Below are 13,809 nucleotides of genomic sequence, written 5' to 3'. Positions count from 1 at the left end.
GATTGGGAGACGTTTAATAACTTCTTCTATTTCTTTAGGAGGTATGGGTTTTTAGATGGTTTATTTGTTCCTGAATTAACTTTGGTACCTGGTATCTGTCTACAAAATCATTCATTTCCTTCAAAATTTCCAGTTTTGTTGGATATAGGTTTTTGTAGTAAGATATGATGATTTTTTTTAATTTCTTCAGATCTGACGATGTATCTCCCTTTTTATTTCTGATTTTGATAATTTGGATGAGCTGTCTGTAACCTCTGGTTAGTCTGGCTAAGTGTTTATCTGTCTTGTTGATTTTCTCAAAGAACCAGCTCCTGGTGTTATTGATTCTTTGTATAGTCCTTTTCGTTTCTACTTGGTTGATTTCAATCCTGAGTTTGATTATTTCCTGCCTTCTACTCTTCTTGGGTTTATTTATTTATTTATTTTTGTTCTAGAGCTTTTAAGTGTGCTGTCAAGCTGCTGACATATGCTCTCTCCTGTTTCTTTTTGCAGGCACTCTGAATTATGAGTTTTCTTCTTAGTACTGGTTTCATTGTATCCCATAAGTTTGGGAATGTTGAATCTTCATTTTTATTAAATTCTAAGAAGTCTTTTATTTCTTTCTTTATTTCTTCCTTAACTAAGTTGTCACTGAGTTCAACTTCCATGTATATGTGGGCTTTCTGTCATTATTGTTGTTATTGAAGACCAGTCTCATTGCATGGTGATCTGATAGGATGCATGGGATTATTTCTATCTTCCTGTATCTATTGAGGCCTGTTGTATGACCAATTATATTGTCACTTTGGAGAAGGTTCCATGAGGTGCTGAGAAGAAGGTATATCCTTTCGTTTTAGGATACAATTTTCTATAAATTTCTGTTAAATCCATTTGGTTCCTAACTTTTGTTCATTTCTCTATGTCTCTGTTTAATTTCTGCTTCCCTCATCTGCCCATTGATGACAGTGGGGTGTTGAAATCTTCTACTGTTATTGTGTGAGGTGCAATGTGTGCTTTGAGCTCTAGTAAGGTTTCTTTTATGAATGTAGGTGCTCCTGCATTTAGAGCATAGAATTTAGGATTGAGAGTTCATCTTGGTGGATTTTTCCTTTGATGAATATGAAGTGTCCGTCCTTCTCTATTTTAATGACTCTTGGTTGAATGTCAATTTTATTTGATATTAGAATGGAAATTCCAGCTTGTTTCTTCAGACCATTTGCTTGTTAGACACTGTAAGGTAGTGTCTGTCTTTGTCTCTGAGTTATGTTTCCTGACTGCAGCAAAATGCTGAGTCTTCTTTACATATCCAATCTTTTAGTCTATGTCTTTTTACTTGGGAATTGTGACCGTTGATGTTGAGAGATATTAAGGAATAGAGATTGTCACTTCCCATTATATTCATTGTTAGAGGTGGAATTATGTTTGTTTGTCTCTCTTTTGATTTCTTTGCAAGGAAATTATAGTCTTTCTTACTGTACGGTATACTTTCTCTCCTTTTATTGGAATTTCCATCTATTATCCTTTGTAGGGCTGGATTTGTAGAAAGATATTGCATAAATTTGGTTTTGTCAGAGAATATCTTGGTTTCTCCATCTATGTTAGATGAAAGTTTTGCTGAATACAATAACTTGGGCAAGCATATTTGTTCTCTTAGGGTCTGTATTACGTCTGTCCAGGATCTGCTGGCTTTCATAGTCTCTGGTTAGAATTCAGGTGTAATTCTTATAGGTCTGTCTTTATATGTCACTTCACCTTTTTCCTTACCTCTTTTAATATTCTTTCTTTGTTTTGTTCATTTGGTATTTTAACTATTATGTGATGACAGGAATTTCTCTTCTGGTCCAATCTATTTGGAATTCTGTAAGCTTCATGTATGTTTATGGGCATCTATTTCTTTAGGTTCAGACAATAAAATATAACCCAGTTTATTGTGACCCTCCTTGCACCCATGGATCTTAGGCCAGTATCAGTCCAGGAGAACAAATGGAGCAGAGATGATGAATTGCATCCTGTAATAATGACACTAGACACAACTGTGAGTAAACAGATCAAATTTACTTGGGATTTACTTTCAAGGAATTTATAGTATTGGGTATGGGGGTTAGGGTAAGAATATCAAGGATGGGCAATGGTTATTGGCTGAAGGCTGAAAAATCCAAGATTCCTCATTAACATGGAGAAGAATTCCAGGAACTCCAGGTATTAGCTAAACAATTTCTGATTGAGAAAAAAATTAAACTGTAATATAAAACTATGTGACATTCTGCAGGTAGAGGTATGTAAGAATTAAGGTGAAGGAAGGGAAAACCCTGCCATTAAATGAAGTCTTCTATTTTGTGCTGAAACCTGAGAGCTATCCAGACAATGATAGACTTAGATTTTTTTTTATAATACGAAGTAAACTAAGATTTTATTGTGAAATTCTCATAGATGGAAAATTCAATTGAATATTTAGTCTATCCATTTTTCATTTTACAATAGTCTTACCACTTACCTTTGTAACATGTATTTCAATTGGTTGTTTAGTGAAAAATAAACCTGTAATACTTGGCTTAATTTTAGATTAATATTTTATCATTAAAGACCCCATAATAAAATGTGTAATCAACAGCTACACCCTAAGCCACCAATTGCAGTATGTTTGACTGCTGCTTAAACCAAAGGAAACAGCCTCTGACCATTGTCACCTTAAAATGCTAGTGTCTACAAGGGACTCTGTTTCCCACAGTAAGACAAAAGCAGTCTAGCATCTGAAAGGTCCTAGTAAACACAACCTTCACACATGCAAAATTTCATGAAATAAGTATATTTTTTCTCCCATCATTCCCATCTAGTGTTCATGTTTTCAGTTAATTTGGGAAATAGAATTTCTACAGATAGGGCAATCAACATTTCCTGCTTTCTAATCTAATATGAGTTATACAGTTGAGAAGAATAAAGGTGATACCTGGAAGTGGAGGCAGGAAGAAGAGGAGTTCAAGGCTACCCTCCTGTACAAGTGAATTTGAGGCCTCTTGAGCTAAGTGAGACACTGTCTCAAAAGAATGGGGGCAGTCTGGGACATGTCTTTAATCCCAGCACTTTTGAGGAAAAGGCAGGTGAATCTGGGGGGTGTGGGCAGCCTGTTGTACATGTTCCAAGATAGCCAGGGCTACACAGTGAAACACTGTCTCAAAAAAAAGTGGAAAAAAAAGCCAGGTGTGGTGGCAGACACCTTTCATCTCAGCACTCAGATACAGAGACAGGTGGATCCCTGACTTCAAGGCCAGCCTAGTTAACAGTGAAAGTTCCAGGGCAGCCTCTCTGATAGCCAAAATAATAATAATAATAATAATAACAATAATAATAATAATAAATAAAATTAAATTAAAAAACCACACACAACAGAAACATAAATAAAGAAGAAATAGAAAGGATTGTGTGCCCTCAGACTCACCATGAAGAAACAGCAGCACACATTACCAGATCACTGCCTATGAGGAAGCATGTGCTGTTCTCCATCTCAACCACAGATGCATGACAAAAGTGTTGCTGGTGAGGCCACTTCAGATGGTTTGGGCTGGAGATGAAGAACTAGGAAGCACACACTTCATAGAGTTTGACTTCCTTGAACCAATGAGGTTGGTGATATCTCTACACAGCAGAAAGCTTCTAGGTCACTCATTAGACCTGTTACTAGAAAGCAAACCCTGGATGCTGTGCTATTAAGATAGGTCTATAGTGTTCTTGCTGCACACATAAATAGCTGTTGAGTAGACTGCAAAGCTCTATTTCCCTTTAACCATAGGAACTAAAACAATATTTATCACCATACAATTTGATAATACTTCCGATAAGTACAATATTTATTAAACATGTCTTCAGTTTTGTTAAATAGTGTGCAACAAATTACAATATTCTGCAGCCACAAATTATATGCAGAGTAAGAAGAAACTATTAATCCGATAGTGTAATCTTTCATTTATATCTCTACCAAGAAGAACTAGCAAATCAGATCTTACATATAATGTCTCACTAAACTTTATGCATGGAAACTGACAGACACTGGTTGTGCTGTTTGATACGAAATGGCTGAACTTCATCTTCAGAAGACTAAACCCAACATCTATTTTTTTTTCGGAGCCTGGGACCGAACCCAGGGCCTTGGGCTTGCTAGGCAAGCGCTCTACCACTGAGCTAAATCCCCAACTAAACCCAAAATCTAAACATGCCAATATAAACATCAAAACAAAATATATTCTAACAAACCACGGGAAACGATCTGGTATCGGGAAAGAAGCAAGGATTACACACATTATTTTATAAACCAGTGTCGCGCCCACCTCGTCCGGCAAGGAAGACGCAACACGGTTGGATTCTTCTCAACAGCCTTTACTGCAGGAGACCTTCTTTGTTGATACAGGGAGGCGGCGGCAGCCAGCCCTAAGTGTTACAGCTCCAAGTGTTACAGCTCCAAGTGTTACAGCTTTAAGTGTTACCGCGCCGAGCGGCAAAGCCGCTCGGCTTATATACACAACAGTATGCTAATCTTCTTTCAGGGATTGGTGGGGCACGAGTCACCCCACTGCCATCCCAGCTACTTGTCCTCCAGAGATTGGCGAGGCATGAACTCCCATTTAGCATAGTACCGCCCCAGCCAGACTGACGTCAGGTGCAAAACTCCACGCATGCTCAGTACTGTTGTTAGGAGGGCGCCAGATTCACCTCATTATCATACAGCTGTCGCACCGCTCCCTACATCTCCCCCTTTTTTGTTTAATAAAATGACTGGTCTAGATCTGGGTGTCACGTCAATCTTGTCATTGCTCCTGTCTTAGGTCGTTCCTGACGATGACTCGGCCTTACCCGTCGTTGGGTCACCCTATCGCCACCGGGCCCCGTGTCTTAGGTTGGTCCGAGCTCGAGGAAAGTTGCCCGTCCCTGGATACAATGGCCCCACATGACTGTGACAAAAATGATCTAGGGCGAACTCTTAATCTTTCAAAGAGGCCAGCCATACATTGGGAGAAGCACCATTGTCAATGGCGGTCATAGCCTGGTAAACAACCGCTTTGTGTCTGGCATGTTCTCTTTTTAAACGGCCAATAAGCCAGAGACATACTCCGCATCCCAGGAGGACAATAGCTCCCCAGGCAAACATGCCCGCCCACTCCTTAAAAAAGGAGAAAGCATTGGTAATCCATGAGGTAAAGTCTTCAATTGTGATGGGGTCCAGCCTAGTGCTGTTGAGGACAGCAATCTGCATCAGCAATTGTCTGGATAGTTGCTCTGCTTTCATGGACCAGTTTCCTTTCAGATAATTTGAGATTTCTTTGCTCTGTTGAGAATGCTGAGAAAAGTTGGCTTGCAAAGGAGTAATGCATAAACCTCTTAGGGAGGAAACGCAAGACAGCTGTGTCATATGATACAGTGCTTCAATTTGTTCTTGAACTAAATCTATCCTTTGATTGGCTAATAGAAGGCCAGATGCCAAATGAGTATTAAATTCTTCTTGTATCTCTAGCGCCATTGCAGTTCTTTCTACAATCTGATTGACAGTCTCAGCCGTCTGTATTTGATTGGTCATAGCAATTGCAGCTGTGGTAGCTGCGGCAGCAGACAGCACGATGGCTGAAATTATGGCTGCCGTAATTCCAAAATCTCTTTTGGTTCTCAGCAAATTGAGAATAGGAAAACTATCTGGGTTTGCCTCTACTGGGATTGGCACAAAGGAGGGAATCTTGACCATCACTGCGGTGTCATTGTTGCCATCCCAGCATTCAGCTAAATAGCAGACTACATCAGAGCTATTACAATTTAAAACACCATTGCTGACATTAGAGCTTATCAGAAAGAAAAAGGGTGATCTAACACATACTGAAGTACTAGTGGCAGTATTATGTTCCAAGAGGTTATTATATTGAATATGGGTCAACCTGGTATCCTTTTTTCTTGTAGCCGAAACATTATACAGCGTGAAGTTCTCACCCATCAACCTAGCAAAAGGGGTCAGGGATGTATATGCCCCTTGCTCATTGGACAGCACCCATTGAAACCAAGGCCAGAGATTATGCTTGCCAGTCTTATTCTCCCCCCAGTCATACTGTACATGGCCAAGAGGAGGGGAAAATTCAAATCCCGGTAGGAATTGTTTTGTTCTATGGAATGGACTCTGACATGGGGTAAAATTAGGTGGAAACTCTTGATTCGGGGGGCAAGCGGGTAAGACTCTACGACGGGTAGAGCTATTCTGTGCATAGTTACCTTGCCCTGGGCGTGATGGAACACTACAATTATGCATCACAATTAGTGTTGTAATGTTCAGATCAGCAGAACTATCGACTGACATGTCCTCGCTGGGTGAAGAGACTCCCTGGGCAATTTGACTCAAGGCAGCCAGGATGATCCCGGTGTTCATTGTGCTGTCACTTATAGGATTCAACCAATTAGCTAACGTGGCTCTACGTAACCAAATACAGGGCAGGGAAGAGTCTTTAATGGTAAAACATAAGGTATGCAACAGAGAAACGTTAGTGGCGGCATACCGTTGGGGCATTTCTCCAGTTGGCACTATACAAGGAACATCACGCAAACAGGAGGTAGAGAAAAAGGTTGGTAAAACAGTAGAATTGCTATGGACTGGCATGGGTACTGGCCAGGATCTGGCAATAGCCCACAGGGTGATCGAATTAACCTGTATTATCATTCCCAGTAGCAATAGTAGGGTTCGTAGTCTCATCTTCAGGAAGAGCAGAAGGCAATTTTCGAGTCAAGCGCTCAGGTACCCAAATTGGATTTTCTTGATTCTGCGGAAAAACACAAACAGCTCCCCTAGATCTCCAGATCACGGGATCTGGGCCACACCATTTATCAGTTAAGACATCCTTCCACTTTACTTCTGCATTAGTTATAGGTGTAGTAGCAGCATGGCGATCCGCAGCACAGCGGCCATGCGCATCCAAAACTAAGAAATTTAGAGTAAAAAGAGCTAAAGAAAGTTGTTCTTTTGGTGTTCGGCTGCTGGCAATTCCCTCTTTTTGTTTTTTTATCAGCTCTTTTAAGGTACGATGTACTCTTTCCACAATTCCTTGACCTTGGGGATTGTATGGCAATCCTGTAGTATGTTTGACCTGCATTGTCTGGCAAAATGCCTGAAAGGACTTTGCAGTGTAGGCAGGCCCGTTGTCCGTCTTGAGACTATCAGGCTTTCCCCAGGCTGCCCATGCCTCTAAGCAATGGCTAATGGCATTACGAGCCTTTTCACCAGTCATCAGAGTAGCATGTATAATACCAGAACATGTATCAACAGAAACATGAGCATATTTTAAATTTCCAAATTGAGATATGTGTGTGACATCCATCTGCCAAAGTTTTAGCGGGATCAGACCACGAGGGTTAATCCCTACATGAGGAGGGTGGTGAAATTGAACACAATTCTGGCAACTTAACACCACATCACGAGCTGCAGCTCTAGAGATTTTAAATTTTTGTTGAAGAGTAAAGGCAGGTACATGAAACTTTTGATGAAATTCTCTAGCAAGGTCAACCGGAGCAGCATGAAAAATAAACTCTCTACGAGTACTAGCATCCACCAGGGCGTTATTACTGGTCATGGGACCAGGCAAAGTAGTATGGGCTCGAATATGTTGTATGAAAAATTTATTTTTTCTGGCCCAAATCAAATTTTGTAATTCTAAAAGAATTTGACATACAGTACTAGTCGACCGAATTGGCCCTGCAATTTCAAGTGAGCGCACCGCATTAACCACATAAGCAGAGTCAGAAATTAAATTAAAAGAATCATGAAATCTTTTGAAAACTTCCAATACAATTTTACATTCTGTAATTTGGGGGGTACCTGGACTATATTGAATTAATACTGGTTCTTGAGAATCAACCATATAGGCACCTACACCTGTTTTGGAGCCATCTGTATAAATATCTAACGCTCCAGACAAAGGCTCTGAGGCAGTGACCTTTGGAAAGATCACTGGATGTTCAGTAAAAAATTGTAGCAGCGGATCCTTAGGATAATGATTGTCAAACTCTCCATCAAAACTACAGCGCAATATGGCCCAATCATCTATCAATGCACACAATGTTTCTACCTGAGCAGTTGTATATGGTATAATAATTTTCTTTGGTGAAATACCAAAATGCTGAATGCAAGATTTAACGCCTAATATAGCTAGCTGTGCAACAGCAGAAGGGTAATATTCAAGGGTTTTATTAGGAGAAATATGGGGATAAATCCAAAGAAGTGGACCTTGTTGCCATAATACTCCTGTAGGTTGACGAAAAGTTCTCAGTATACACAAAAGCAGATCTTCCTCTTCCTTATACCTTTTTAGTATTGCCTTTTCTAGTCTTTCTTCTACTTTCCTCAAGGATAATCGTGCTTCCTTGGTTAAAACACGGGGTGAAGTAAGCTGAGAATCCCCTTTCAGGATCTCATAAAGTGGTTGTAAATCTACATTGGGCATTTTAATATAGGGTCGAATCCAATTTATGCTTCCTAGTAATTTTTGAAAGTCATTTAATGTTTTTAAATGGTCTTTTCGTAATTCAATTTTTTGAGGAGAAATACTATGAGGAGTGATTTTTGTTCCTAAGTATTCTCCCATTTGGCCCATTTGGACCTTCTCAGGTGCTATGCACAATTGGTTGCTTTCAAGCGCCTTAACCACTTTCGCATAAGCTACTTCCAGGGTGCCATGATCTTTAGCAGAAAGCAAGATATCATCCATGAAGTGAATCATTCTTAATTTTGGGAATTGGTCACGTACAGGCCGTAGGGCCTGTCCTACATAAAGTTGACACATAGTAGGACTATTTGCCATACCTTGAGGTAAGACCACCCACTGATAGCGCTTATCAGGTTCCTCATTATTCATAGATGGCAAAGTAAATGCAAATCGCACGCTATCTTGCGGAGCAAGAGGGATAGAAAAAAAGCAGTCTTTAATATCAATAATAATAATAGGTCATTCAGCAGGAATGCTGGAGAGTAATGGTATACCTTTCTGTAGGGGACCCATTATTTGCATTTGAGAATTAATAGCTCTTAGATCATGTAATAACCGCCATTTTCCTGACTTTTTCTTAATAACAAATATGGGCGTATTCCAAGGTGATCTGGATGGTTGAATATGTCCTAATTGTAATTGTTCGAATACTAATTCGGCAGCAGCAATTAATTTTTCAGAGGATAGAGGCCATTGAGGAACCCATAAAGGCTCCTCTGTTTTCCATGTAATGGGTATTCCCCCCTCAACGGCCCCTAGGAAAAACCCAGACCCGTCCTGTCATGTTTTTGTTCTGACAGTACTGGGTCAACTCGTCCTTGTAAGTTCTTTCCCAGACCCTTTCTAGGCACATAACCCATTTTTGCCATCATATCCTGGACTTGTGGGGAGTAATCATTTGTCAGTCTCATGTCCAGCTCTACCAAAACATCTCTGCCCCACAGCGTTACTGGAATGTCTATAACATAAGGAGTGATCTTTCCTGATCTCCCTTCTGTATCTCTCCACGTCAATTCTTTTGAGCTCATTAAAGGAGCCATTTCGTACCCTAAACCACGTAGGGCCTGAGACGATGTTTGTGTAGGCCATCTGGGTGGCCAGTCATGAGCAGAGATAATACTACGATCTGCTCCAGTATCCAATAGACCAAGGAATGAACGTCCCTCCACAGTCAATGTTAACATTGGACGATCACTCAGTTCCAATGAGATAAAGGCAAATCGGGAACCTGTAGATCCCAAGCCCCTATCCCTTCTAATCCTATTTTCAGCAGGAAAGCGCTTATGTAAGCTGGGCAGAAGCAGCATTTGAGCGATTCTGTCTCCAGGGGAAATGGCAGTGACACCCTGGGGGGAGGCTACCAGCACTTTTACTGTACCTAAATAATCAGGATCAATTACTCCGGGCACAATCTGCAAACCGTCCAGGGCAGAGGAGGAGCATCCCAACAAAAGCCCAACTGTATCTTTAGGGAGGGGTCCTCTAAAATCTGTATCTACAGGCTGCACTCCCATTTGGGGGGTCAGTACGAGTCTGGTGGTGGAGTGGAGGTCCAGTCCTGCGGAGCCTTTAACGGCTCTCCTCGGTCCTTCGGGTGGCGAAGGAAAGGCCAAGGCCTCTGATTGTCCTGTCCTTGTCTGTCGCCCTGCAGAGCCCCATATATTTGAGGGCCCTGGGGACGTGGGCCCCGTTGTCCGTTTTTTGGCTGTGTACCACCATATCCTGTCACTAGGGGTCGGCCATCCAAGTCTTTCACAGATCGACACTCATTTGCCCAATGGTTTCCCTTCTTACATCGTGGACATAGTCCAGGCTGCTTGGATCTATTGCTAATTTTCCCCTTACTCCTTTCAGGGCACTGTTTTCGATAATGCCCTTTACGGCCACATTGGAAACAGGTATCCGTGGTAGTGGTTTTCCCTAATTGTACCACAGCTGCCGCTAGACCAGCATTAGTCAATGGTCCTCCCAGTTCCCTGCAGACTTTCATCCAAATCTCTAAACCTTTATGTTTGTATGGTGTTATGGCATTCCTACATTCTTTTGTACATTGCTCATATACCAGCTGTTTAATGAGTGGCATGGCTGTATCAGGGTCTCCAAAGATCTTGGTAGCGGCCTCTACCATGCGGGCCACAAAGTCTGAAAACGGCTCTGTAGGTCCTTGCAGAACCTTGGTAAGGTTCCCGGAGACTGCGCCCCTATTAGGCAGTGCTTTCCATGCCTTGATGGCTACCCCATTAATTTGGCTATAAACTTGCTCTGGATAACCGGTCTGGTCCAGAGCGAATCTCCCTAGACCCAATAGCATGTCAGCATCCCAATGTCTCTGAGGGTCTGCTCCTGAGGCCAGATTAATGGCGGCCTGAGCATTAGCATGTTCAAAAAGATAAGATTTCCAATCCAAGTATTGACCTGAGGAGAGGCAGGCCTTAGCCAGACTCCCCCAATCCCCAGGGGTGAGGCAATACCTAGCAAGAGCCTCAACTTGAGCCACAACAAAAGCTGCACTGACCCCATAAGTTCTAACCGATTCTGCCAATTGCTTTATAGTCTTAAAGTCAACGGGTTCATGATATCGTTGCCCATTGGCGTCCAAAAATACTGGGAAACTTAATCCCATTTCTCTCCATACCTCTGGGCAAAAGGAAGTACCTTTTGCAGGCCTCGCCATGCTTTTATGTTGAGGGTTGTACGGAGGTGCGGTTGGTATAACTACCTTTTTGCCTAATTGTCTGCCTCCTTGCCACGTGGTGTTAGCGTGTGGCCAGTCCGGATCACATCTCTCCCCCTCTTCTTCAAGGTCAGCCTCACCATCCTCACTAAGCTCTGACTCATCTGACATTTCTAAAGTCAAGGCTTTTAAGGAGGGATATATCTTATCTATTTCCTGGTCCTGATTATCTCCTTTTTTTATCTCTGCCTTTTCTCTGTTCCTTTTGTCTCCTTTTCTTTTCCTTTCTTTCTTTGGGACCTTTTCTCCCTCTGACATACTTTCTTGATGCTCTGCAAGGATTCTCTGACCTGTTCTAACGACTTCCTCACATCGCTTATCCTCTAAACAAGCACGGACTATTCGCCAAAGAGGCTTTGATCCGGGTCTAAGCTTGCCCTCTGTGGCTTCTTTATCTAGATCCCTTCCCAATTTGTCCCATGCTCGCAAGGTAAGAGATCCTGACACTATAAACCACGGAGCACAACGATCGCATTCATCAAGAAAACTTGACAGGATTTTCCTTTCAACTTTGAGCTTACGCCGATTAAGGAGCTCCTGGAGAGCTGTCAGGAGTGGGCTGGAATGTGAGCTTCCCATACTCAATGAACTTATTTGCAAGCGGTTTTTTAGCAAGCTGGCCTGTTTGTTTATACCCAACTCCGTAGCCTGGCACCTGTTGGCTACTCCAAGCAAGTGCACTCCCGTCCGGGACGGTGGCAATTCAAAAGAAAGCAAACACACAACACAAAGACGAAAAGAAACAAAATTATAAAACCTGCCCACAAAGGATCAACTTGAAACAACATCGCTGCAGACCGCAGACCTTTTAGCCTCTAACCCAAGGCTTCCATCGTCTCTGCTCACCTCCAGAGAACTTTATGGTCCCTTACCGGGAACTTTTCCGACGTCGCTCCTCCTGAAGCTGAAGAGTTCTGAGATCCACGAGGATGTCCTCGTCCCCGTACGGGCCACCACTTTGTCGCGCCCACCTCGTCCGGCAAGGAAGACGCAACACGGTTGGATTCTTCTCAACAGCCTTTACTGCAGGAGACCTTCTTTGTTGATACAGGGAGGCGGCGGCAGCCAGCCCTAAGTGTTACAGCTCCAAGTGTTACAGCTCCAAGTGTTACAGCTTTAAGTGTTACCGCGCCGAGCGGCAAAGCCGCTCGGCTTATATACACAACAGTATGCTAATCTTCTTTCAGGGATTGGTGGGGCACGAGTCACCCCACTGCCATCCCAGCTACTTGTCCTCCAGAGATTGGCGAGGCATGAACTCCCATTTAGCATAGTACCGCCCCAGCCAGACTGACGTCAGGTGCAAAACTCCACGCATGCTCAGTACTGTTGTTAGGAGGGCGCCAGATTCACCTCATTATCATACAGCTGTCGCACCGCTCCCTACAAACCAGCACACAAAGTTTTAAAACAGTTCTGAAAATGAAGTTAGCTGTCTTGAGTCAAGGGAATAAAAATAAAAGTCAGTATTGACCATTTACCATCTCTGACCTTGTGAAAACGGTAAGAATCTGTTGTAGTGCAGCTACATACGGTACAATTCAGCCAGATTGTTTTTTTCACTCGGGTTCAGATTGAGATTCCATTGCTGTGAGAAAAGGACGGTGGCAGATTTTAGCAGCAGCCTCCACCTGACTTCTTGACTGGAGTGCTCTGGATTTTAACATTGGACTTCTCCAAACCACCAGCTGTTGCTCCAGGACCCATTTGCTTTCTAATCTCCGTGGCCATTGTCATGAAAGACTGTTCTACAATCATTGTGTTCTTAGCACTGGTTTCCAAAAATGGAATTCCAAGGGAATCTGCAAATTCCTTTGCCGTTGTGTAGTCTACTACTTTCTTGTCAGGTCACATGTGTTCCCTACCAACAACTTGTTGACATTTTCACTGGCATAGCGATCTATCTCCTGCAGCCACTGTTTAATGTTATTGAAGGACTCCTGGTCGGTCACATCATACACAACTATGATGCCATGGCTTCCTCTGTAATAACTGGAGGTGATTGTTCGAAATCTTTCCTGGCATGCTGTGTCCCATATCTGAAGCTTGATTATTTTCCCTTCTACCTCTATAGTCCATATCTTGAAATCCACACCAATTATGCTGATGTAGCTTTCAATATACGTGACATCTGCAAACCTAAGCAGAAGGCAAGACTTTCCAACCCCAGAATCGCCAATCAGAAGTAACTTAAATAAATAATATTCGGGATTCATGCTGGACATGTCACTGCAGCTGCCTCCGCTGCCACCGCCCTTTCTGACGCAGCTGCCGCCCCAAGCTACTGCACCATGGTTAATGGAAGGGGAGGAATGAGCTAAGCTGTTCCAGTAGAGCAAACGTCAACCCCACACCGACACTTAATACACAATCAGCAGCCGCCGCCACTCAGTGATCGCTTTCACCCAAAAATTAGGCTTTGATCTTAATTAGCAGGGTTTATCCACAGGCTAAATTAAACACTGTCATATATATATAGATGGATAGATAGATAGATAGATAGATAGATAGATAGATAGATAGATAGATGGATGGATGGATGGATGGATGGATGGATGGACGGACGGACGGACAGACAGACAGACAGACAGA

The 13,809-nt window shown here is 42.4% G+C and overlaps 1 protein-coding gene and 1 pseudogene across 2 annotated transcripts; both read right to left on the bottom strand.

Annotated features, from left to right (window-relative positions):
* Nucleotides 1–4,337: 4,337 nt before the first annotated feature.
* LOC134482591 (uncharacterized) lies at nt 4,338–12,770 on the bottom strand. 2 transcript variants are annotated; one of them, XM_063276714.1, is made up of 2 exons: nt 12,064–12,770; nt 4,338–6,764 (listed from the first exon to the last, which is right to left on the bottom strand). In XM_063276714.1, the coding sequence occupies exon 2, from the start codon at nt 6,695–6,697 to the stop codon at nt 4,952–4,954; it is 1,746 nt and encodes a 581-aa protein (XP_063132784.1). In that variant the 5' UTR covers nt 6,698–6,764; nt 12,064–12,770; the 3' UTR covers nt 4,338–4,951. The 2 variants fall into 2 exon arrangements, with proteins under 2 accessions (XP_063132784.1, XP_063132780.1); XM_063276710.1 differs by having other exon boundaries at nt 12,090–12,770.
* LOC301792 (clone rb2 rab1a related protein pseudogene) lies at nt 12,593–13,684 on the bottom strand (annotated as a pseudogene).

Source organism: Rattus norvegicus, chromosome 1, assembly GCF_036323735.1.
Source record: "Rattus norvegicus strain BN/NHsdMcwi chromosome 1, GRCr8, whole genome shotgun sequence".
NCBI classification, from domain to species: Eukaryota; Metazoa; Chordata; class Mammalia; order Rodentia; family Muridae; genus Rattus; species Rattus norvegicus.
The sequence above is the reverse complement of the archived record's forward strand: the minus strand, read 5'-3'. Positions and strand labels throughout refer to the sequence as shown.

Excerpts from the sequence above, each read along its gene's own strand:
- LOC134482591 (XM_063276714.1), bottom strand. The coding sequence starts at position 6,697 with ATGAGACTACGAACCCTACTATTGCTACTGGGAATGATAATACAGGTT.